Source organism: Cyprinodon variegatus, unplaced genomic scaffold (genome assembly GCF_000732505.1).
Source record: "Cyprinodon variegatus isolate N-32 unplaced genomic scaffold, C_variegatus-1.0 Scaffold1626, whole genome shotgun sequence".
Classification (NCBI taxonomy): Eukaryota; Metazoa; Chordata; class Actinopteri; order Cyprinodontiformes; family Cyprinodontidae; genus Cyprinodon; species Cyprinodon variegatus.
Window position 1 is genome coordinate 62608 of NW_015152079.1, and position 25525 is coordinate 88132.

The following is a 25525-nucleotide window of genomic DNA, read 5'->3' on the forward strand; positions in this document are numbered from 1 at the left end:
GGTGTGACCTGCTCCTCTGGTTCTGTCCCTCTGGTTCTGATTCTGTCCCTCTGGTTCTGGTTCTCTCCCTCTAGTCTGACCTGTCCCCCTGGTTCTGATTCTGTCCCTCTGGTTTGACCCTCTGGTCTGACCTGTCCTCCTGGTTCAGATTCTGTCCCTCTGGTCCTGATTCTGTCTCTCTTGTCTGATTCTGTCCCTCTGGTCTGACCTGTCCCCAAGGTTCTGATTCTGTCATTCTGGTTCTAATTCTGTCCCTCTGGTTCTGGTTCTGTCCCTCTAGTCTGACCTGTCCCCCTGGTTCTGATTCTGTCCCTCTGGTTTGACCCTCTGGTCTGACCAGTCCCTCTGTCTGACCTGTCCTCCTGGTTCTGATTCTGTCCCTCTGGTCCTGATTCTGTCTCTCTGGTCTGATTCTGTCCCTCTGGTCTGACCTGTCCCCAAGGTTCTGATTCTGTCATTCTGGTTNGATTCTGTCCCTCTGGTCCTGATTCTGTCTCTCTGGTCTGATTCTGTCCCTCTGGTCTGACCTGTCCCCAAGGTTCTGATTCTGTCATTCTGGTTTGACCTGTCCCTCTTGTTCGGGTTCTGTCCCTCTGGTCTGACCTTTCCCTTTGGGTTTGTCCCTCTGGTTTTGATTCTGTCCCTTTGATTCTGACCTGTCTTTCTTGTCTGACCTGTCCCTCTGATCTGACCTGTCCCCTGGTTCTGATTCTGTCCCTCTTGTCTGACCTGTCCCTCTAGGTCTGACGTGTCCCCTGGTTCTGATTCTGTCCCTCTGGTCTTACCTTTCCCTCATCTGACCTGTCCCTATGGTTCTGTCCCTCTGGTCTGACCTGTCCCTCTGGTTCAGATTCTTTCCCTCTGGTCTTACCTGTCCCTCGTCTGACCTGTCCCTATGGTTCTGTCCCTCTGGTCTGACCTGTCCCTCTGGTTCTGATTCTGTCCCCCTGGTTCTGATTCTGTCCCTCTGGTCTGACCTGTCCCTCTTGTTTGGGTTCTGTCCCTCTGATCTGACCTGTCCCTCTGGTTCTGATTCTGTCCCTCTGGTCTGACCTGTCCATCTCCAGGTGAGTTCAATAGAGAAAGATGGAAAGGAAACAAGTTTTCCTACCGGCTCATCATCACGGTACGTGGCGACGCCGCTGTCCTTCACCCCAACAGCTCCTGATGGCAAATCAGCGCTTGCTACTGGCTCTGGTTTTTGGAACTTCTTCTCCGGGACCACTGACTCCTTTTCCAGGACTGGGGACTTCTCTTCCGGGAGTGTTGTCTTTTCTTCCGGAAATGCCGTCTTCTCTTCCGGGAATGTCATATTCTCTTCCGGGAATGGCGTCTTCTCTTCCCGGAATGTCGTCCTCTCTTCCAGGACTGCTGTCTTCTCGTTTGGGACTGCTGATTCCTTCTCCAGGTGTGGGGACTTCTCCTCCCGGACACTGGACTCCTTCTGTGGGGGGCAGCTGTCTCTGTGGGGAGACTTTAGACATGGCAGTCATGTTACAGTCATGTTACTGTGGGTCAGCAGTCAAAGGACACATCGGTTTGTCCACAGACTGGTTCCACTCTTCTAAACCAGAGTGTTGAGTGGAAATGTGAGAGAAGTTTGGTATTTTTGCCTCCAGGTGGTGCAGCCGAGCAGAGTCTGATTTACTGGAACTAGTAGCAGCCATTGGGTCTCCCTAATAAGCAGCCATCATAATTACCATGATGTATTCCAATATGAGCTGCTCTGCTAATAAGGTCCAGTCCAGGAGGACTGGACCGACAGATAAGGGGTGCAGACCTTCCTAATCAGTGGAGGGTTTAGCGTAATACCGCCTGTCTCATGGAGCTGGAGGGAAATAACACCAATGTTTCCACCCCTTCCGTTCATAACTCCCATGGACTGGACTTCTAGGTGCAGGCAGAGGGTCTCTGGTTCTAGGCCTGGAAGATTCTGACCGTAACGGTTCTATGATCTCTCTCTGCACCTACAGCCTACAGCCAAAGTCGCGCTTCTTTTCAGCATGTTGGGTTAATTTTCATTGAGCAAAAAGGTTGAATAAGACAGAGTGCTAAATGATCATTCAAAATGTTAGAAATAGCGTTTAGTTCCAGGTTTTATCCAGCAGCCCATCAAAGCCTTGTTTTGGTTTAGAAAACATGCAAATAGAAACGGATGAACGGGTCCCCCCCTTTGGAATGGGGGTCGTTTGGCTTCTTTGTTAGCCTGCAATGCCCCATACCTGTCTATGTCTCTTAAGGGGGGTCGATAAAGGGCATTATTGGCCTGGCTGAATAGGCGAGGTCTTCTGTTCCCCTGTAAAGGGGTTGGGGCTGCGATGATAGCAGGAAGGGATCACCTCTATCGCTGCTTCGTATTTGTCTTTGTCCAAAATGTAAACATTTCAGTCATTGTCCAGTGGATTGTTTTTTTTTAACTTTTTTGGAATGACTATGACCTGGATGATTGAGAATCTTCACCAGCTCCACTTATACCCCATTTCCACTACACTTTTGAAACCGTGCAGAGAATGGTCCGAGCACTGTAACCAAGGTAACTGTTAAGTGTAAAAGGAATGCAACTGAACTGGACAGTACCAGACACAACCGCACTACATCTAGTAGTAGTTTAACAGTAGGACTTGCCACGGTTCAGTTCTGGCTGGGTTCTCTGATAACAAAGAGCGCATGACACCTCCTGACCATCAGCTGACTCATTTTACGGGTTTTCCGACGTGTCTGGCTTAGTAACACCAATTTCTTCTCAGCCTATTAACAGTAAATGGCATTAAAAAAGCATGGTGCGACCTGGGATGATGCCAAGACAAAGAGGAATGCCTTCTTCACATGGCATTCCGCAAAGGACGAAATATCAGCAAGATAAACAAACATAAGTTCCTGAATGTTTTGATCACGTCCATTTTTGTTTGCGTAATTCCCGCCTTGAGAGCTGCAGTATCGTGAACCGCCGATAGGAGGAGAGGAATCGTGCTAGTGCGATGTGTAAAATGGCTGCAAAAATCTGGTCATTATATTGGTGTATCTCTGACACTTCCAGAAGGTTGAGCTTCCACTGCTCTGATTGGGTTTTTCTCTGTCAGCTGATATGGAACCAGAGCGTTTCATCTGCTCTGTTAGGAAAGGTTGGCTGAATGTGCTGGAGCTCTGACGGCTAATGCGATTTTTGAATGACTGCTCAATGATAAACCACCATCTAATCTGGATGCACCCCTCCCCTTGGTTAATCTATCTCACACAGGGATTTGGGAGTTCTTAAGTCAGGGGTCAGAACTCTGTCTTACCGTGAGTTCTTCAGGCTGTGAGTGCAAACTGTCGTCAGATGTAGAAAAATGTGCGAGCAGGGAACTGGAGGTGTCCAGGTTGACTGTGAACGGCATCTGGACCCCTTGTTCTTGGACCTGCTTGAAGAGAAAGTGAAAAATACTGTGAGAGTTTCTGAGCAGTCCTCGGTGTGCAGGCCTGCTTTCACCCCGCCTTACCTTTGGTCTGTGCCTGCTTGGAGTGGGTGAAGGTGTCACTGGTGGGGCAGAGTGATGGTGGTGCTCCTTCCACCACAAAGACTCAAACTGCTCCAGAACACGGGAGTGACCGTCCTCTCTCTGGGAGCTCCAGGGCTTCACGGCTCCTGCAAAGTGGACGATCTTGACCTGGTGTCCGAACCTGCAGCCGGCATTTAACAAACATTTTCAGATGACGTACATGCGGCCGCGCAGAAGTGGGTCTGACAGACGGACTCACTGCCTGAAGGCGGGGAGGTAGCTGTACAAGGAGCTAGCACACAGGTTGTAGAGGAACGGCAGGTGTTTGCTGATGTCTTCGGAGCTCCAGCTGCTGAAGAATGAGTTTAAGAGGCCTTGATCTCCTCCTGACAACATGAGAGAAGAAAGGAAACAATAAAATCCTGTGTTTTTTTCTGTAACAACGCAGATTTAATCAATGCTATTAAAGCCAAAGAGCTTGACCTTTTAGAACCGACATGCTACGAGTTACAGGAAACATCCTGGACTGGTCTGAGCTATCTACTACCTTCAGCCTTAAAGTGGTTTCTTATTCGATCTCTTCTGAAGGAGCAGAAGCACGGGTGGCTAGAGGACTCGGACTTACCGTCAAAGCTTCCATGGTGCAGGGCATGATCCAGGAGGCTTTCGTAGGTCTTCCTGGATGGCCTGAAGACAAACACGCCCGAGTTGAAGCAGTCGGGCCATCCAGGGTCAGGAGCAGCGGACAGCTCGTCCCTCTGGAACAACTCGTCTACGTTAGACAGGACCTGAGAAGAACGGGGACTCTGTCAGCATCAGAGTCTGCTTCGACGCGCAGAGTCAAGTATGGATCAGGAACTGGCATTGGTTCCACTTGGTTCTCATAGAAGACATGTTCAGAAAAATCCATAAAGCTTTTTTATGTGACTTTTAATACAGATGGTTGAGGAGGAACTCAACTCTGATGGGTCTACTGTCACATCCCGACAACGATACGTAATTTATAAATATATCTAAATATTATAAAGTGGTGGTTTTCCTTTGTAAACTTGAACAACATTTACTTTCCCTGAGTTTTGAAAAACTGTCTAATAGATTTAGAAAATGTCTCTTAGGACCCCTGCTCTGTTCTCCATAGAAAACTGAATGCAATGATTTATTTAGTAACCAAGTCAAACCAAAAAGATTTTGAGTATTTATGAGGAATTTAATCAGTTTGTTACTGAAAATGTTGACTCCAGCTATTGATGAAATGAATGAAAATAAACATTGGTCGACCTGCTAACAATCAGCATTTGAATAATAAAGCTGGTCTAACCCCTCGCTGGCAGTGTAAGATCATCACGCTGGGTTAGTGTTGATGATGTCACATGAGTGACAGAACTCAGGGATGTAAACAATGGAGAGAAACATGGAAGGAAGCCAGGGCTTAGTCCAGGTTTATCGAAAGTAAACAGAGTTGTTTCTGCTTGTTAGGAGCGACTGGCACAGTGTGTTGATGTCCGTACGTTGCGCTCAGTGGTGTTCCCACAGCATGCCGATCAGAGCCGAGGCAATTTTCGAGTCGTTTGACCCGGGTCGACAAGTGTCAGTTAACCGTTCCAACCGTCACTAAAATCCCATTGTTCTGGCTTAAACTGGTTTTTCCCCGACTGGGAAAGGGGTATATGTTAGATCCTGTCTGGAGCGTTGACAGCTGCAAAAGAGAAAGACGGTAGCCTGTTGTCATCGTTTTATCGCCTTTGGTGTGACCTTGGGGTTGGAAGGCATGCTGGGACCTAGAGTGATAGGTCCCTACCAGAGGGGATTGGGTGGCAAGAGAATAAACCGATGGAGTTTAACCTGCAGAAAGACTTCATGATGATGAACTTGTTTAAGGTATAGAGGGACGTGATGGTCCTAAAGATCATCAGGTACCCCATCGTCCGAAGGCCTCCCACACCAAACAGTCATAAGTCTTTTCTAGATCCACAAAGCACACGTGGATCAGAGAACCAGACTTTCCTCGGTGCGCCTCCTCAATCTAAGGGGCTGTCAGAGACTCATGGGGTCTTCACTACTACGTCTGGTTCTCCTGCAGACATGGGACAAAAACCACTTCCATTTGACCAACACTTACACTCTTGGTCTGATCTGTGGTCCGTTTCTAGAAGTAGGTTTAACAAACTCAGACTCTAATCCTCAACTCTAAATTGATCTAGCCTAAAGCCGAGAACTCCAGTTAAACTTCGGCTGCTATCAATTAGTTCAATCCATTTTAACTAGGTCCACTTAGAGTTAAGAACGTGCGTAACAAGTATGAAAAGCCATTATCAGTGGAGCCCTGAATGGATGAGTCACCATGACAACAGGCAACAGGAAGTGGCTATTTCACCCCACTGGAACTGGAGATTCTAATGAAGAAATAAAAAATAAAATGGAGAATGTGTTTAAAAAGCAGAGAAACAGAAACAGCTGCAAAGGAGAGGAAGAAGGAGAAGATTGCTGCTCGAGTTAACGCATAAGTCACCTATGGCAGGCTGATTCTACATTTATTTAAAGCACTCTCCGCTTTATTGTTCTATATGTAGATCACTAAAACAAGATTCTTCCTCATCAAAATCACACTGCTAGACTGGACTGTAATAATAGATTTTCTAAAATACATTTTGAAGGAGAAACTGAATTTAAAAAAATAAAAAACAAAATTATGCTAGTAGGAATTAAGTTTTATAAATCTAGAAATGTTTACACATTTATCAGCTTTACTGGAAATGTATTCATGATTCTTTAGTGTCAAAATAATACAAATGCTGACCAGTGATATTAGGATGGAGATCTGAAATAAATTTCTAGACATCCAGAATGTTTATTCTAGATGTTGAGTGACATTTTGTTTTAATGGTCATTTAGGCAAAGAAAATGTTTTTTCAGGAATACATATTCAGTCAAACTAATAGATATTAACACATATTAAAGCGGCTTGCCATATCCTGTAGTGATCACAATAACATTATGGGTTTATTTCTTGTAATGTAGTAGATAAATGGATCTATTTAGATAAAATCTTCTGGCAGCAGGTGAAGACGAACAATAAAAACTTAGTTCTAATAATTGGAACCTGTTCATCATCTCATGGGTTCCTCCTCATATAGATTCAGTCTCTTTTGCACAGTAAATACTGTCTGTTTGCAGCTGCACCTCGGCTGGTATCGTCTCAATAAATGGTCGTTATTAGCGGCGGAGGATGTTACCAAGGCAACAGATACAGGTTGATGAAACTCGCTTTGTGAAACAGATCCCTGGTTGTCTAAAAACCAGTTTCCCACCAGTGGGACTGAGTCGGTAGTAAACTAACCAGCGTGTCGGCATCCAGGAAGACACATTTGCTGAACTGAGTCAGATTCCAGCAGTGGATCTTGGTGAAGGTGACGCCGAGCTCAGGACGTCCCAGCATGGCCAGATGGAGCGGGTCCTCGCTGTTCATCGCCTCCACCGTGATGACCTCATCAAAGACGTCCTCCAGGCCTTTCCTGGTCAGAAGGAGGTCACCGAGTCGGTTAGGCGACTTTCTAAGGCTGCAGCAATGATCACATCTGTTTAAGATCAAGGGAAGCTCCCAATTAAACCTGAGACTGGAGAATCGACCAATCGGAGCCAAGGACCAAATCAACAAAAAGGTGCATTGAATCTTTTTTTTTTTTCTCCGGTTAAAGTCAGGTTATTTTTTTTATGGGTCAAAAATTAGGAGCAATATTTATGATTATTTAGCCTGTTTTTTTTTGTTTTTTTTTCACTGTCATTTCTTCATTTATAAAAATCTTACTTTAAATTACTTCAATAAATATTTAGTTTGTTGAATAAATATTTAGCTCCAAAATAAATATTTATTTAACAAACTAAATATTAAGCTAGCACCAAGCTAGCTTAATATTTAGCGAATATGGAAATTCACTTAAATATAGAAATTCCCAGGCTTTTACTTTGATAGTTCACTTCTGCTGTCGGCAAGGGAATTTGCATATTCGCTAAATATTCAGCTAGCGCCAAGCTAGCTGAATATTTAGTTTGGAGCTAAATATTTATTTAACAAATTAAATATTTCATTTCAAACTAAATATTTAGTTTGGAGTTAACCAAGTAAGATTTTTATAAATGAATGAAAGTCATAGTTAAAAAATGACTTGGAATAAAATAACTCCCTTATGTTCTCTTAAAACGTGTTAAATAACCATAAATATTGCTCCTTATTTTTTTTTTTAATGGCGCCCAGTAGTTTTTTCTTCGTATTCAGCAGAAAGCCAGTAAAACTGGAGCAAAATGTTGATCGCAGCTCCACGTGACGCAGAAACGGCTCTCACCTGGACTGCTCAGAGATGTTTGGCGTGACCATGGCGACGATGCGGCGAGTGGTTGCGTGCCGCCGCAGGCTGGTGGCCACCACCGTGGCTCCCTGGCAGTAGGAGTCTGAGGCGGCGAGCGTGACGAAGGCCTCGCCAGCTGCAGGCAGAGAGGACAGACCAGGCCTTAAAGCTCCCATCGGGTTCACCTACGGAACGCTTCTTATCCTCAAATCCTAACAGCTGGCTCCATAATCCCGGCCCGCAGCATGACAGCGAGGCACGTAACCTCCGTGTGAGGACAGTGTTAGATTTCACTGGCTCCCCTTTTCTGAATAGAAGCTGAAATAGCTCTCATTTCAAAGCACTCTCTACGGCATGCTGTTACTCATTTTATCTCTAATCTGTTCTTCTCAAACACGCTGAATCAAAAAAGGTGTGAAACTTTTAAAGAAACTGAGGATCCTACCTGACATTTTCTCTCTTTAGGCAGCACCAAGTCCTACAGGTTTACTAGTCCAGAGCGGAGGCGGGGGGCATAGCACGGCTCCGGAGCGGCAGACTCGGACTCGTGTAGCAGAAAGGAGCACCAGCGTAGATGTGGAAGCCTTGAGTAGAGTGGCAGCTCGGCGCGCGTGGAGGTGTGGAGTAAAGCATGAGGCTGGGGGCCTGCAGCTTCTACCCTCTGATGTTTTTGTCCAACTGGTCATTCAACCAGCAGGAAAGGGGCTAAGCAACGAAGGGTTGTGCAACAGAGCAATCTTCTGCTCGGCTGATAACCCCACAGGAGTGTTGATTTTCACTTTCCACATCAGTCAGCAGCAAATAACCTGTAGCCATGGCCAGGCACCAGCCTCAGTCTAAAGCTGCTTCGCCAAAAAGTATTTGCACCTCTGTAACCTTTCCATTTCCTGTTGCCATACTCCGCTGAAACTTTTTGATTTGTGACAGAGAGCGAAACCTCTGCTGATCATTCTTTAAAAGCAACCAGCGCTCAGTCAGACTGACAGTAAAGACCTGATTTAGCCAAACCTGAAGACCATCAGTGGTCTCCATGGACAGAGCTGTCTGAATAGAGCTGCAGTGAGGAAGGAAGCAGGACGCTACTTTAGCATAGGAGCCCACCTGGCTTATAGGACCGATTTCCTAAAATCCTTTGAATTCAATTCTGTTCAGTTTATTTCTATAGCTCCAATTCACATCATGTCAGGTCACCTTATAGATCAGTTCAACCAGATCATCCAGTCAGATTGATTCAAAGTTTTCTATCTAAGGAAAACCAGCTGATTGCATCGACTCATTGACTCTTCAGCAATCCCTCACACTAAGCATGCTTCTAGCGACAGTGGAAAGGAAAAACTCAAGAGATCTAAGCCTATAGCAGCAAAACTATAGAGATTGAATGAAGGAGAATGAGGAAAAGGGGTCCCTATGTCCTCCAGCATTTTAAGCCTATAGCAGCAGAACTATAGAGATAGAATGAAGCAGTCAGGATGCTCAGAACATGCTCTGTTAGGAACATCAGGAACAATCAGATCTCTGATATCAGATGGAGCTTAGCCATTTAAGGCTTTATATGTGAGAAGGAGGATTTTAAATTCTATTCTGGATTTAACAGGAAGGAATGTCCCAACAGGACGTATCGGCCCACCTCCCTCTCTGAGTTAAACAACAATCCATGTTTCTTCGCTGTTCTGTTTGTGAGTCATGCAAATCTCCACACCTATGTGTTTGGGTTTAATAACTAAGAGCTTCAGAAGCTAACTTGTGTAACTCTTGATTCGAGGTGGTTTCATGCTTTCCAGTGATTTTGATGAAGTTTACGATCAAGTTGAGCTTCCTGTAGAGTTTGAATAGGGAAGTAGAGGATCCCTCCATGTCTGCTGGGGAAGCTTTGCTAGCTGTAATGTGTTAGCATCCCTCTGATATGAAAGCTAGTTTTGTTGCTCTGACCTTTCTCTGAAGATCAGTCTTTGACTGAATGGCACGATTATAAATAGAGCTTACTCTACAGACCTTCAACAAACTGGGCCACATGTTTTCTGCTTGATGACAGCTGTTGGTGTGAAGCCAGAGAAATTAAATTTAGCTCAGACGGTAAGTTTCCATTATTTTGAAGGATAAATGTCCAGAAGAGCTGCGGAGATGGACGTTTACATTTCAAATATCGTATAAATCTGTTGAATTTAGGTCTATAGTTTGACCCAGCTGAGCAAGAGTGGCTGAAATTCACACCTTCCTGGGGGGTCGTCTGATTTAGAGCCGATCCAGCAGAGCTGGGGTTTGTTTTTTTATAGAGACAGAGTTACACAACAGCCACGAGGTGTACAACGACACTTTACTAAAAACACGTAAACACCAGAAATCAACTGACAGACAAAACTCATGTAATACACAATAACTTCAAAACATACACTTCGAACTAGGATCATTGGAGCTGGAAAAGAAACAAAGCATAGACATAGATCTAACAGAGTGGATTATTTACAGCAGAGACGACCGAGTGAAACAGGAAACATTCATCCGAGGAGCAGAACCTCAGAGGGTTCCACTGTAAACAAACCGGCTGAAGCACTTATATTGAAGGCACTGACGGCACCATGCGAACAGAAATGTAGCCGTGAAAAAAACAACAAAGGTATGCTTTTAAAGAACAATCTGCTTGTTTTATGTCGTTAGATGTGATTCAAATATTTAGCTAAAAAAGCAAAAAAATCTATGATTTTAGGCTTATCTGTTTATTACAGATAAAGTGTTACATAGCTGCGAGCTAACATATTAGCAGCTAAAATGTTTTTAGCTATATCCCACAGGCAGCTAGAATGTTAGCACCTAGCTAGGTGGGAGCTATTATTTTAGCAACTTAATCAAAAAGGAGCTAACACCTTAGCCCCTAGATAACTGGGAGCTATCATGTTACCACCTAGTTGGGAGCTAACATGTCAGCAGCTAGCTAAGTGGGAGCTAACATGGCAGCTACAATGTTTTTAGCTATCTAATAGGCAGCTAGAATGTTGGCACCTAGTTCGCTGGGAACTATCATGTTAGCAGCTAGCTCAAAATAGGAGCTAACATGTTAGCCCCTAGATAACTGGGAGCTAGCATGTTAGTGCCTATGTGGGAGCTGACATGTTAGCAGTTAGGTAGCTGGGAGCTAACATTGCAGCTACAATGTTTTGAGCTATCTAATAGATAGCAACAATGTAAGCACCTTGCAAGCTTAGAACTAACATGTTAGCAGCTAGCTTATAAAGGAGCTAACATGTTAGCAGCTACAACATTGTAGCTAGTTAACAGGCAACTAGAATGTTTGCACCTAGCTAGCTGGGAACCAACATCTTAGCAGCTAGCTTTAAAAAGAGCTAACATGTTAGCTCATAGATAACTGGGAGCTATCATGCTAGCGCCTGGCTGGGAGCTAACATGTTAGAAGTCAGTTAACTTGGAGTTAAAATGCTAGCAGCTAGTTAAGTGGGTGCTAACACACTAGCCAGTGAAAAAAGGCCGCCTCTAGGTGTTCTCTTTGCAGGTATAGAACATCTTAAACTCTCTCATAGATACAAAATCTGTACATAGATTGTGCACATTTTCATTTAGCCCTTGTTTCCATGGCAATCAGCAGTTTACATGAAATCTCCTTCGGATGGATCTTCACCCAGCGAATTACATCCGCCTTATAAAACCCCCATCATTTAATAGTGCTTCGAGCTTTTAACGACAACAAAAGAATATTTTTTACAAACGTCTCCTTTAGTTCATATGCTGCTCTGTCAGAGAAGCTCCTTTCCTCTGAAAGGCCCCCGAGGGTATCGGGCAGGAGGGCCCCTCTGCTGCCCTCGTCTTTGGATTATTTAGGAACAGGAAAACAACATCTTAACAGGCATGGAAAGGATAAAACAGAGAAACAGAAACTGGAAGAGATGAAAATAAAAACCCTGAAATCATTGCAGACAGTTCAGTTGGGATCTTGAAGCTGAGAGAAAGATTAGCAGGCAGACGGTCGGGTCTGCAGGCGGTCCACGACCTGGTGGTCCTTTTCCGTAGGAAAGACGTCTTCAGGCTTTCGGCTGAGAAGTCCAATCAGGTTCTGCTAGTTGTTCTGGAGCAGGTTGCTGAAAACTGGAAAAAGAAGAAAACAAACAAATAAAAACTCTTGATGTGAAGATCCATGGCAGTACCATTGCTTCACCAGCAGGTGTCAGGCTTTCAAAGCATTTGGTTTGGACGGGTTTCTGTTTCCCTGGAACTATTAAGAGCTGTGACAGACATTCACCCAGAACCAGGAGGTCCAAAAACTGCCCGGCATACAGGACCGACCCGTCTGCAGCAGGACTTTGGTCCACCAAAGGTCAGGATTGGACATTTATGACTATTTAATGTCTTCCATCAGGACGTCCCGCTCAGAGGGACCTTTGAAAACAATCTCTGACTGGCTCCCTTCTGTATGGATGGAGGTGAAACTCGTAAAAAATCTGGTTAACGAGCTCTGGACCACAATGGGGTCACATGTTCCCAAATGTTTGTTCTGATTGGCTGAGCATGTCGGATGACGTTCTTCCTGGGAAGTTTCAGGGCGGGACGAGGATAAAGGGAACGATGACTCAGACAGGCAGGAGGAGACATGAAAATAATCCATGGACTTGTTCTACCGGGCGTCATAATCCGACGCTCTGAGGATCTGGTTCTGATCCAGCATCCTGGGTCCGATTAGCCAGCTGCTGGCTCCCTTCACTGTAACCGACATCCGGACTGCCCAATAGTCCAAACCAGAACCGTCAGTCTTCCTGGAGTAGATTTGTTTCCTTAAAACATAATTATCAAAGTAGGTTTGGACATAATCCTGGATTATCAGGAATATAAATGTTTAGTTTATCATCTAATGCCCATAGAACCAAAGGCTGATGCTGTAAATGAATCCAATGATCAATGGGTCGGTCTAACGATGCGTTCACAGCCTCCCAGGGTGTGGGAATTCAAGGCCACTCACCCTGGTTGTCGGAGCGCCCGCCCTGGGGACCCTTCCCGCTCTCCGGATCAGCGCCTCCCTGCAGCTTGAAGCACAGCTTCTTCTTCTGGTAGGCGAAGTAGCTGGACGCCGCTCCCAACAAAGCAACTCCTACGGCGCTGATGATTCCGGCTATTTGACCAGAACCTGCTGCAAAAAGGGACAAAAACAAAACGGCCGTTCAGTTATGATCGCATGGAAGTTAGATTTATGCATTTTGGATTAAGATGAAACCTTCTTTGTTCACCTGTGTCGGTTTCATCGAGGAACTGAATTGATAGAATAATGTTTGGTTTGAGAGCCGACCATCTGTGGACCGGTTTAATGGTGCAGGGACTGCTGTTATCCACCAGGGGCCTTTCTAAAGGCATTGGATCTAAAAGCTGGCAGGGCGGGCTGCACAGACATTAAAGCTGGGCGAGGACGGGCCCTGGCTGGTGTGCCGGCCCGCCCTGAGGCCCCGCGGGTCTTGTGACGAGGCTCTGTGCTAAAAAGGGAGTTGCCTCCACATGAGAGATGAGCTGGATGCCTGCCTGCAGCGTGACTTACTGCCGAGGAACTCAAAGCATGTGCTCTACAGATTTCCCACACACACACAGAAACCCGCTCAGGTTCTGATAGACATAGGTAACATAGAGTGCATGTCAGACTGGGTGGTACTACTTCAGCGATAGTTTCAAGGTGTTGCTTTATTGTATGTCTCGTACCGTGTCTTTCGGTTTTGCTGTTCTTTTTACATCTCGTTACAGGTGATGAAGCAGACTGAAAATGTTTTGTCATTGTCTCCTTTCTATCATCTCTTTCTTTCATCTTTTCTCTTTTTTTTCTTTTTCTTCTTCTTTTTTTCCTCTTCTGTTCTACTTCCATTGCAGTGTCCATATAAACTGTAAAACTCCCTGCATAATTAGAATAAAGCAATTTATATGCATGAAACAAGTGGAGCAATATGGCAATATCCATACTGCTACACTTGTGAAACTAAAATCTGTTGGGCTCTTTTTGGCATCAAGACAATTATTCTTATTGCCACATCGCCAGACAGGACACTGTTAAAAAAAAGAAACCCGCTCAGGTTCTGATTCCTGCAGAACCAGGTGAAAACCCTGGGCGTGCCTCCTCACAGCAAATAGGAAGTCTGTCTCTGCTACCATGGCAACCTAGCCAGAACAGAAACTCCTCTCCTCTGCTCTATCCAGAGATTTGCCGAAGGGTCTTTCCCGGCTCTACCCATTCCAGCCGCAACAGTCGGCGGTAAGATCCTCCCCCGCCAATCTGCTGTCCCCTATTCAGTCACCAGAGTCCAGAACATCAAAGAAAACCCTCATCGTGGAGACCGAGAACCCCTCAGATGGCTCAGGGAGGAGGCTCTGGTTCAGGTTAAGGGTTGAGCATGGTGGTGGCAGCAGCATGAGGAGGGATACAAAGCGGATCGGACAGGATTGAGCTGAAGGGGGGAATCCTGGAGGGAAACCTTTGGGGGAGGTCCACCTTCTAGCAGGAGAAGCGACGACAGAGGTCCCTCAGAATGGTTAGCTCGGAAGGCTAAAGGAAGGCGTATCCGAACCTTCCTTCTGCTTCACCGTGTCGATCTGTCACTCTAAACCCTCGAGCGTTAGCCTTTGGAATGTGATCCAACCGGAATATGTGTGAAATCCAGGTGAGTGGAGGATCGCGGAGCAAAGAAGTTCAGGAATAAGATATATCATCAGCAAACTGAATCCATTAAATTACCCAGCATTGTTGGGTTACAGTCCCGGCGCAGGCAGAGGCGACGGCGTTAGCATCATCATGTGCCTACGTTCGGATTGATCAGCAGTAGGACCACCTGGAACCAGCTAAAGGTTCCCGGTGCAGCTAGCTGCACAACACACCAACCCCGGGGAGGCCGGTGGAGCCCATCCAGCCTATAACACCCTGTAACACATCATCTGGTTCCTAAAAACATCAGGATTGGCTTAAATCAACTTATCAGGAAGTGGAGATTTAGAACTGGAACCTGATAGGTCCATAGCTACATATGACAAAAAAAGATTTTTATTTCATTATTTTTATTTACAGGTTAAAACATGGCAACAATAAAACCATAAAAAAGTCTGACTTCAAACAATTTTATAAGATTTATATCCTGAAAGTAGAGATAGAAAAATGTGATGGAGTCAATAAAGCAGACCCGTCCCAGTAAGTCCCAGTATTGCTGCTTTTACAGCGACTAAAGTTGGTGTGACTCTAATCCACCCCTCCAAGCTTCATACGTTTACATTATTCCGTACCAGCAGCAAGTTTTCTCAGCTGTCCTCAGCAATAGGTAGGGTCAGGATTAGAGTAGGGCCAAAAATCCAACAGTGCGTACTAAAAAAAGAGAAAAAAACGGTATGGTGCTGTAGAGCCGGTGGAAAAGGACCATGAGTATCAGTAAGTCCTAATGAATCCCAATAAGTCCCAGAAAGTCCCAGTAAATTTCAGCAAGTCCCAAAAAGACCAACTTAGTCCCACTAAGACCCCAAATGTTCCAGTAAGTCTAATCAAGTCCCAAAAAAAACAAACATCTTATTCGGTTCCAGTAAGACCCAGAAAATCCCAGTAAGTCTGAGCAAGTCCCAACAAAGGCCTTAGTCCTAGTAACCCCCACAAAGTCTCAGTAAGTCCGATCAAGTAAAAAAAAACATCTTAGTTAGTCCCAGCAAGACCCAGAAAATCTCAGTAAGGCTTAGCAAGTCCCAAAAAAACCCTACCTAAGATAATCCCAGTTAGCCCTACAGTGTCTCAGTAAGGCTTAGCAAGTCCCAAAAATACCAAGTTAGTCCCATTTAGACCCCAAAACTCCAGTAAGTCTGAGCAAGTCCCAAAAAACCGTCTAAGATAGTCTTAATAACTCCCACTGAGTCTCAATAAGTCTTAGCAAGTCCCCAATACAACAGAGTTCCAACCAAAGGAAAATATTTTACACCAAGCAGCCACCTCCTGGTTTCAGTAAAGCAATGCCCATTGGAGACAGGTCAGCACTTTTTAACCCTGCAGGGGCATCAAAAAGCCAAAGAGCAGGGATGGTTCTGTTGGCCTACAACACGGGTCCAACTAAGAGCTCATGGCAGAGCCTGCAACAGCTCCTTGGCCTTCTCTAGCAGAGGGCCTAGAACTTGCTTTAAGTTCGACATCCACATAAAGAACTCCTCTGGCATGTTAGAATTTAGCATCTTCAGGATTTGGCCCCACAGAAGGTCTGGATCTGCAACGACACACATCGAAGCAGGGTTTTAGCCAGAGAAACCAAACCAGAGCTGACAGCATGATCCACAGGACGGCTTGCATCAGAATGGCCCTCACGCAACGCCATCCCCGGGGAATGCTATGACTCAGCACAGCTCCCGCTCACAGTCCCTGTGTTTTAGTCAGACAATGACCGACGGCAGTGCTTCGAGTGGAGGTATGATGAAGTTGGGCCAAGGAGGGAAACAGAAGCCTCCTCTGAACAGGAAACAGAAAATGGCTCTTGGTCCAGAGGGGACCTTTCACTGAGCCCACATAGAATTCAAACACACAAAGGCAGGAAGGAGGAGCACCCCTGCACACTCTGATCACCATGACGACGCACGGATCGGACCTATCCCAAGAACCAGCTTCTACAGTGGGTACGTGGACAGGATCAAGATTTGGGACAGTCTGGGTCTCATTTGTTCAGTCAACATTCCTTAGGAAGTCTGAGGAAGGAACCCGTGACCACACCTGGACCTCAGTTCTGTAGTTAAAACCTCTTCCTTCTCCAACTGACTGTCTTTCTCAAGTCAACGCTATTGAGGGAGGGGCACCAGAATTTTAGGAGGAACAGCTGGCTGATCTAGGCTCACATACAGACAGGACTCCCCTAGCAACAGCGGCCTGTCAGGTCCGTTAGCAGACTGACTCCCTGGGAGATGTTTGCTCACAAGCGGGAAGTATTCACACCCCTCCAAACAATCTGCAGCAACCTTTAGTGGCTTAACTAGAATTGGAATTGAGTGAACTCATTGTGAAGTGTTACACAGTTTAAGCCCACAGAGATTTAGACCTAAACCTGAGACTTGTTTCCAGCTTTGCCCACAGACTGAAGCTGAGTATGGTCGTGCTCGTGTTGACCTATGATGGGCAGCCCACCTGTCCAGGATCTACACCCTCTCACCCCCCTTAAACTGCTGGGGATAGGCAGCAGCTTCCCCTAAAGGTTACAAGCAGGGAGAATGGTTGGGTGTTTAAGATCGAAGTGAAAGTATTTGTCAACCCCTCAATGATGCTGCCACCCCTGTGCTTCAGTAGGGGGTATGGAAGTCCAGTTTGGAACTACAAACAGGAGTTCTTGTCAGTCCTCCAACCGTATTGAGTTCTCTACGAAGGGTGTCACTATGAGGGGGACTAATTACATCTTCATGACAGACATTTATATATTGAAACCATTCTGTCCCACTTCTGTTCTAGTTTGTGTTGGTCTCTAATAAGACAGAATAAAAGAGAATAAAAAAAAATCTGTCACTGTTTGTTTAATAGCTGTGTCTCTACCACAGCAGCCAGAGGTTGGCAGCTATAAGGCCTTTTTCTAGCTGGTGTTCAGAAGGTGAATGACTGCACTGTTCTGTTTGCTAGCAGGCTGCAGTTGTTGTTTAATGTCTGGAAGCTTTTTTCTACCTAGAAGTGGAGGGAACAGAATGTGGAGTCTGTAGAAATGGTTCTGACTTTCTGTTGGCGTCTGCAGGTATAAAGGCTGACAGAGTGGAGGGCTTGGATCAAGTAAAGGGTTCTGCTGCAGGTTCTTCCGGTTCTCCTGGTGTGAGATGATGATGTGTTCCAGAGGAGGTCAGCCGACATGGAGACACTTAGGAACCCTCCAGTTCTGGACTCTCTAAACCTCTCTGGGTTTCTAGGGCTGGATGCACCTAGGTTTCCTGAAGTCCAGAATAAGCTCCTCTCTCACTGAGGTTTCTGGTTTCTGACTCCATAGTGTGAGGTACTGGATCTCCTGTCTGCAGGCCAACTGTTCACCACCAGAGATCAGAACACCCATAGAGTCATCAATGAACCTGACCATGGTGTTGGAGGTCTGAGAGGGGTATTAGCTCTGAGTAAATTTCAAAAATGCACCTTTCAAAAATGAAAGGTACGTACGGAGAACACATCCCTGAGGTGCACCCATGTCCAGGATGGGGGCTGATGTTAACTGGACCATCCAGGTGGTCTCTATTATAGGAGATAACAAGATAAACGTAGAGCTGAAGTCCAAAGAAAGACTCTTGCTGTAGGTGTTGACCTTCTCCAGGTTGTCAGGGATGGAGGGAGAGTGGGTACGACTGCTACCTCTACAGTTATTTAAGATGTCTTTAGGCATGGAGGAACAACGGAGAGGTAAAAAATTAAAGGAAAGATGGCTGTTGGCTGGAATGTCAGCTGAGTTTAGAGGTTACCGAGGATCCTTTCTCTGGGGCCATCCAGGACCAGCAGCCTTCCTGGTGTCTCTGTGCTGCAGGGTGGCTCCCACTAGGTAGTGGGTCAGCCATAATGGTTGAGGGACAGAGTGTCTGGGAGGGTCCCGCTTGTATTGCTGGGGTCACTTGAACTGACTCTGTGTCGCCTGCTCCTGGTGTTTGTGCAGAAGGACGAGTCTTGGACTCCCAGATTCCCTCCCTCAGCTCCATGCAGACCTGCAGGTCCCCAGATTTTGATGCTCTCTGTCCTGTTCTAAGTCTGCTGGTCAAGCCAGTCTTAGCTCCAGTTTAACTCACTGTCTCAGGATTAGACATCCTATATAAGAGGATCACCATTGAACAATGACTTTCTCTTTGCAGCCACTGCTTCCTACTCTAATGGGTAGTTTAAAGGAACATATCATAGAAGAGATGATTTACCTTGAGCTTGATCATTTCCACCTGTAAAAACAGCAGAAAAGAGGTCAGTCAGCTTCGCTTAACCCATAAATTGCTTCAGTGATTCATGTTAGATAAGATTGGTTCAACATAAAAGCCATGAAAGTGGCAGTCCTGTTAGCCCAGACCTTTTGGGAAACAATGAGACCAGGCATTAGAATAAGATCATGCTTTTAAAGGCACTTCTGCACAGCATGGTTCACTTCTAATGCTGAGCGTTTGAAGGGCATCAATTTACAAGCACTTTTGTATCCCTGTAGTTCTAGCTGAAAGCTAGCATGTAGTCCTAAGGCTGAAACTTGTATTAAACGCCTTTCTTTAGAGCAATTTGATATGTAGAAATGGAACTTTATGTAGACAGGGTCAAGGGTCAACTTATCAAAGGCACGGGAACTTACCTTGATTATCATAGCTGGTGTCCTTTGCACGGCCTGCATGCAGAAGAAGAAGAAGTCAGGTTAGAGAGTTTTAGCTTCCAAATGATGCAGACTTGGAGGAGCAACAAATAAACTGTGAGCAGAGCTGTTTCACATCTTCTTTTAGGAAATCTAAGTTTGCTAAGAAAGGAAAAAAGCCCCTCCCACTGCTTGTCTGGGACAGAAGGAGCCCAGAGGCTGTGCTGCAGTCTGGCGGGGGAGGGGACTCTGGGAGAACTGGAATGTAGGGTGAAAACGCTGAGCTCTGCTGCCGGAGTGTCAAATTACCAATCTGGGTTTTCCTCAGGGGGAATTCCTCCTGCTTCCGTCCGACCCAAACTTATTCCAATGAATGAAGCTATGAAATCAAAAGGAAACCGTGGATCCTCCCCTAACATGGACTCAGTGGGTGTGGTAATACTTTACAGGACTCTCTCCTCCTGGGTGAGCAGGTAGAGAGAGTAGATATTTACTTTACAGCAAGCTCTGACCCCCAGCATGATTATTTGTGGCACAGCAGTCCGATAAGCCGACCCTATGTTTATTTAGGGTCATTTTAGATTCTTATTTACCTCTGGTTGGTCTGTTCAAGTAGGAATGGAACTACTTTAAAAAATTTCCAACACAGGATAAAAAGCCAAACAGACATCTGGTTTTCATTTCCATAAAAGTTCTGTAGTCCATCCCCCCCCCTCTCCGCTGTTTCCTTGGTGGAAAAACAACCAAGTCCTCCAAGTTGGGAAAACCAGAGGAGGGGAAGTTTAGTCCATGTTAACAACAAGCTACAGGAATGGACAGAAGGCCAGAACTGGACCAGGTGGTTCCCAGTAAAGCCTGGTTTATGTTCAGAAACGTGTGTGTCGCTGTTAACGCAGATATGTCCCCCCCCCCCTTCAGCAGACACTCTGTTTCACCTCCCCAAAATTGTAGTTGACCGCAGACAGTGCTGCAGACAGGAGGCCTCTGATTGGTCAATTCTACATCCGCTCTAACTATGCATATTTCCTGTTTGGTACCTGGCAGAAACTCTGGCCGTAGAGTCGTCCACAATGCCTGCCACACAGCGGACACTATCCCAGACATTGTGCAGGATGCTAGTTTTTAGTCTGTTGGTGTGCAACACGCAGATGGCGAACAAGCTCGTCAAACCAACACAACAGGGTGGGCTAGCCCCGTCATGTGTTGGGGCGTGGATTAACATAGCGCAGACCACGCTTCAATATTGGGCATAGATCAAACATATCTGCGTTATACCTGCGACAAACCACAGACTGCTACTAAAGGATAACCAGCCCTTAACAGGGAACCACCAGGAGGGCCACAGGACTAGCTACTGATGACCAGAACCAGCAGCTACTGGTCCTTCGACTGCAGATATGCTCAAACCGCTGTGCAGCAACACTCAGATCTGAGTCAGAAAGGGGTCTCACCTCCAGAGCGTCCTTCGTCGGGCTTGTAGTCTCCATTGCTGACGTCAAACAGGTCGTTGTCACTGAAGGTTCCTCCTCCTGGAAGACATCAGTGACACAGAGAACTTCAGTGTCCATCACAGCCTCTGGTTGGGCCTCCCACATCAGCATGCTTCTTCCTGAGTGGTGCTTTGGTCTTTGCTTTGTTGGATTTGAGCAAAAATGTCTGCTAGAAGGTCGACAACCAGACCATCTGCTCACTCACCTCCGCTCCTAGGTTTATCTGCAGGTTTCTTCGGTTCTGGAGCGGGATCTGCAAACACAGGACCAGACCCTTCATCAGTATCAGAGAAAGCTTTTTATCCATTCATGAATCCCACTGAGCAAGAATTGATTCAAAATGATTTACGTCCAAGAAACGTCTACGTTTGCTTGGAAAGTGAAAGGTAAAAAGCTGTAATTTTCAGATTGTTGGAAAGACGTTGAAAACGTTTCAATGTCTTTCATTGGACTACATTGGGACAACTATTGTCCGCAACTATTTCTGGACTACTCAAGACTCTGGCGAGCAGATATATGCCCTCCTACTGAATAAAAGCTAATTAAATCAGCCTAGAGAGTTTTAAAACAGTTTGACCAACCTTAATAGAACTAGAACCTAACTGAGTCTGATCCAGTTTAAGACAGACCAACAGAACCAGTGAGACTGGGAGACAGGTTTAATGCAGTTTACAAACAGAGGAATCTTTAGATGTTTGGGATGTGGTAGAAAGTAGAGAAAGTGGAGGACCTGTTTCTATGTAGAGCTTTGTTTGGACCAGAACTTCTGCACACCAAAACCAGGTCATCAAAAAGATGAGCCCATACCGGTTCTCTGCCATGGTCAGACATCTTCACAAGCCCAAACAGTAGACAGAACTGGGCCAGTATCTAGATCGCTAACTCACTGGTGTCTCTGTGTACAGCCCAAGATGAATGACAGTAGCAATGTTTGTATAGGTTTGTGAAATTGTAACCGTAAGTTAATAAGTTATGTCATTAAAACACATGACATCAGGTTTTCATTGGTGAGTTTTGAAATTATAAACATGAGAGATGCAACTTTCCAGAAGTACAAACACAAATTAAGACCATACACGACTGATAGAGTGCTAACATATCTTACCAGATAATGGCGGTAGCGCACCTGAACGCTGTTCACCAACCTCCATTAAAGGGCAAGAAGAGGATGGAAAAGGCTCCAAATGCCTCAGCAAAGACACCTGAGTGACGGCGGTAGAAGCATCAACAGGTCAATGCCGTGATGAGTGCTGATAGGTAGTGAGCAGACCCCACTATGGTTAGGATAGGGACCACTCATGTCCAGAGCTACAGGGTCACCTGCAATGCTTTGCTTGACAGGAGGTCAACAACAATCCACCATTTGTTGCTCATAACTTCATATCTTTGGATTCATATTTTGCAACCAAGATCTTAAGATGTTCTCTATATTGGGGATTTTTTTGTAGTTCTTTTCTCAAAGGCTGTAGTCTCAATTTGACCACGGGCCATTAACACATGTGCCCGCCCTCTAATGAGAACTGTACGGTAAAGGGTCAATGGACTTGGCCCCGCAGTTCGGACGTCCTTTCCTACCCTGAATAGAGTTCTCCAGTTCCCCTCGTTTCAATGGCAGTTGGTGAACAATATTCGGCTGCATTACTGCCACCTACTGGTAAGGAGTGTAACAGCTTCATCAGAGGTGCTAGATTCATACTCGTCAGTTTAGCACTTTTAGCAAAAGTGCAACTTTTATTCAGACTTGTAATCTCCAAGACAAACAATGATGTCTACTCCGCATCCAAAGGAAAACCTGAAGGGAACCAATCGTGGACTTAATCTGTTTGACAAAAATGGCTCTCCTTCAACCAAAGCTATGTTTCAAACAGAACCACCAACATGGTTACTCTCAACACCTTCAACCAGGATGACATGCAGGAATTAATACTTTTATCTTCTGGGTGGTTTCCGTCCTACCTGGTCCCAAAGCATCCTCCAAATCAAAGCCACCTGCAGTAGAAAGCACACATGGTCAGCTAGCTATCCACAGGTCAAAATGTCTCCCAGTCTCGACCGGAGGAAAGGACTCCGACCTACCAGTGTCTCCAGAACTTGGCTTTCGGGGTTTTTTAGGTGTTGGATCTGCAGAAACAAAACAAATGTTACAATGGGAGTATCATTGATGCAGTAAAGCTGAGGATGAAGTGAAGATGATGAACTGGTTGTGAGTTCCGTCCTACCTGGTCCCAAAGCGTCCTCCAAATCTAGTCCAAAGCCACCTGCAGCAGAAAACACCTGATCAGCTAACTACCCACAGGTCAACTATAGCTCCCAGTTTGGAGCAGAGGAATATGACTCCGTCCTACCAGTGTCGCCAGAACTTGGCTTTTGGGGTTTTTTAGGTGTTGGATCTGCAGAAACAAAACAAATGTTATAATGGGAGTATGCGGTAAAGCTGAGGATGAAGTGAAGATGATGAACTGGTTGTGAGTTCCGTCCTACCTGGTCCCAAAGCGTCCCCCAAATCTAGTCCAAAGCCACCTGCAGCAGAAAACACCGGATCAGCTAACTACCCACAGGTCAACTATAGCTCCCAGTTTGGAGCAGAGGAATATGACTCCATCCTACAAGTGTCGCCAGAACTTGTTGAAGATATATATTAACCGAACAGTGAACGGCCTTGATGAACTCGAGTTGTTTTTCCTGCAAATGTTCAAGTGTGAGAAAGTTCTTTATGCAGGGGGTGGGTTGCCTCAGTAAGAGCCCTATCTCTCCCTCTGAGGACTTTAAATAAATTTGAAGCTTTTTTCTTGCAAGAAATGCCTCTGTCTCGGCTTCCTAACTCCACACCATTCGACCAGGTCATTCAGATTGGTTCAAAGGTGATAATCAGCTGTAAGGATAAGGTACGAAACCAGAACAGCCCCTGGGTGGAGACATGGAGCCGCCAGGGATTTTAGAAATAAAAACTGCAGGAGGGTGAGGGGGACCATGGACCTTAGCATCACCCGACTGCCTGTCCTGGAAACGGGACAGGCAGTGGCTAAGGGACCCCGTGCTGCATACATGTTCATCCTGATGGCTGCTGCTTGAGTTATTATAATGCTGGTTATTAAGTTTGAAGACATTTTGCTTCCCATCCAGGATGCTTTTTCAAATCAAAATATGAGAAGTGGCGTTGAGTTTGGGGCTTTAAAGAGTGGACCAAACGAAGCCTGGTTTTGGTTTAGAAACAGGCAAATCGAACCTGACGAAAGGGTCCACCCCTTTGGAATATGGGTTGTTTGGTTTCTTTGTTATGCTGTAATACCAGAAACCTGAAATCTGAGTCCACCCCTCTTTGTTTAATGTTGTTTTTTCTTTCTTAACAAAAATGGCTTCCTTCATACCCCTCTCAAACCACCTGTCTTCTTTGTCCAAAAAAGTTTTTAAGCTTAGAAACAAAGTCCTGTTGTTTTTTGTTTTTTTACTTTTTTGGAATGACTATGACCTGGATGACTGAGAATCTTCACCAGCGCTTGTTATTAAGAGGCTTAAATAGGGATAAAGTTGGAGAACCAAGCTCTAGTGGTGGACGTTTGTTTTGGAGATAGGGGCATAGTTGATTATTTGATACCTGCCAACATAGCTGTTTGTGTCTCAGCTCTGCCTGTCATGATCTGCCCTGATAGCTCACCGTAATTATTCATACCTTTCACCTGCTTAACTCTGTCCACCTCCTAATTGTCACTCATCTCATCCACCTGCTCGTTCTCCTTTATATTGGGCTCAGTTCCAGCTATCTGGGCCAGATCATTGATTGCTTGCCTTCTGTTAGAGTCCTGTCTGTCGGCTTTGTTAGTTATTTCCAAGGTCCCCGTTTCCAGTGAGGAGATTATTCTTGATTCTTGATATTCATGTCTTAAGGGAGAATATTCGCTAACCAGTGGTGAGAGCATTTCAGCGTTTCCCCAGTGGTTTTGCTTTCTATCAGAGATCATCAGACAGCAAGCTCTCCACGCTCTGCAGCTACAGGAAACTGTTTCATTTATGAAAAGGGAGGCATGGAAACCATTGCGTGACAACATCTGTGCCACGCTGTGCAGAGGAGTGAGGCTGGTTTGTTTTGTGGTTTCTAGATGTCTCACTTCCCCCCAGTGCTTCTCAGTTGTTTCTACTCTGTAGCTCCTGCAGCCGGAGGAGATCTACCCTCAGAAGACTTCAGGTTCATACCCAGCATCATCCATACCAGCGGCTGACACCATCAAGGAGGGCTTAAACCTCTCTGATTTGGACTCTAAAGGAAAGCCTCTAAGCAAACCCTGTCCTCCCAGTGCAGATCCCAGGCAGAACTGCTGAGTTACTGGTTCCTGTGACCAAGCTGCATCATTGGCAGCACCTCATAGTTCCTCCAGGAAAAAAGGAACTTCCCCAAAATGGGCCATGATCAGGAAAACCAGATGAAGGTGTGTGTTTTGATACAAACCATCACTTCCAGGCCTCTTCGGTGTTACCGGCTGCTTTTTGGGGGGTGCCGGGGTGGGATCTAAACCAAAGAGAAGGAGTGAGAGGACTCTGTGCTTGAGATTTAATTCAGACAAATGCTGTTATCAGCTGGAGTGAATCTCTCACCATCGAACAGAGCATCTTCCAGGTTAAACCCTGCAGGAAAAAGACATAGTTAGAGTCCGGGCAGTGGAAGGAGCGGTTCTACCTACAGAACCAGTGACAGAAAACACATCTGCTGAACGTCAGCATATTAATACAGAGGTTTGTTATTGAGAATTCATTCATATTATCTATTAGCTTCCTAATGGTTTGGTAGAAGGGCATCAAGAGTCTCGGACAATGGCATGACATCATAACAAAATGTTTAGAGAGTATGAAAACCTGTCGCCACCAGGGTGTGGCCACGGTCAAACTGTGCAATGCCCTAGCCACCTCACTGGCCACCTCACTGGCCACCCCACTGGCCAATTCACTGGCCACCT

At 45.6% G+C, this 25525-nt stretch overlaps 2 protein-coding genes across 7 annotated transcripts in view; both read right to left on the minus strand.

Annotated features, from left to right (window-relative positions):
- The window catches only part of LOC107104134 (glycogenin-1-like), an 11044-nt gene extending 2343 nt beyond the window's left edge, over positions 1-8701 (minus strand). Inside the window, exons 1-8 of one of the 2 annotated variants that reach the window (XM_015404056.1) lie at positions 8268-8701; positions 7820-7958; positions 6817-6991; positions 4105-4267; positions 3739-3865; positions 3480-3660; positions 3282-3401; positions 1112-1474 (exon numbers count right to left, since the gene is read on the minus strand). In XM_015404056.1, the coding sequence (XP_015259542.1) occupies positions 1112-1474; positions 3282-3401; positions 3480-3660; positions 3739-3865; positions 4105-4267; positions 6817-6991; positions 7820-7958; positions 8268-8274 (1275 nt within the window). In that variant the 5' untranslated portion in view covers positions 8275-8701. The remainder of the gene's footprint in view (positions 1-1111; positions 1475-3281; positions 3402-3479; positions 3661-3738; positions 3866-4104; positions 4268-6816; positions 6992-7819; positions 7959-8267) is intronic. The other variant, XM_015404057.1, reaches the window with a different exon arrangement.
- A 1414-nt stretch (positions 8702-10115) lies between these two features.
- Positions 10116-25525, minus strand: part of LOC107104135 (CD99 antigen-like protein 2) — an 18853-nt gene continuing 3443 nt past the window's right edge. Inside the window, exons 2-14 of one of the 5 annotated variants that reach the window (XM_015404059.1) lie at positions 25167-25196; positions 25021-25080; positions 23058-23096; positions 22922-22966; positions 22796-22834; positions 22653-22697; positions 22533-22565; positions 20782-20829; positions 20538-20615; positions 19090-19122; positions 18674-18694; positions 12786-12950; positions 10116-11917 (exon numbers count right to left, since the gene is read on the minus strand). In XM_015404059.1, the coding sequence (XP_015259545.1) occupies positions 11889-11917; positions 12786-12950; positions 18674-18694; positions 19090-19122; positions 20538-20615; positions 20782-20829; positions 22533-22565; positions 22653-22697; positions 22796-22834; positions 22922-22966; positions 23058-23096; positions 25021-25080; positions 25167-25196 (665 nt within the window). In that variant the 3' untranslated portion in view covers positions 10116-11888. Of the gene's footprint in view, positions 11918-12785; positions 12954-15352; positions 16030-18673; positions 18695-19089; positions 19123-20537; positions 20616-20781; positions 20830-22532; positions 22566-22652; positions 22698-22795; positions 22835-22921; positions 22967-23057; positions 23097-25020; positions 25081-25166; positions 25197-25525 lie in introns of those variants that run through there. The other 4 variants (XM_015404058.1, XM_015404060.1, XM_015404062.1 and 1 more) reach the window with 4 other exon arrangements.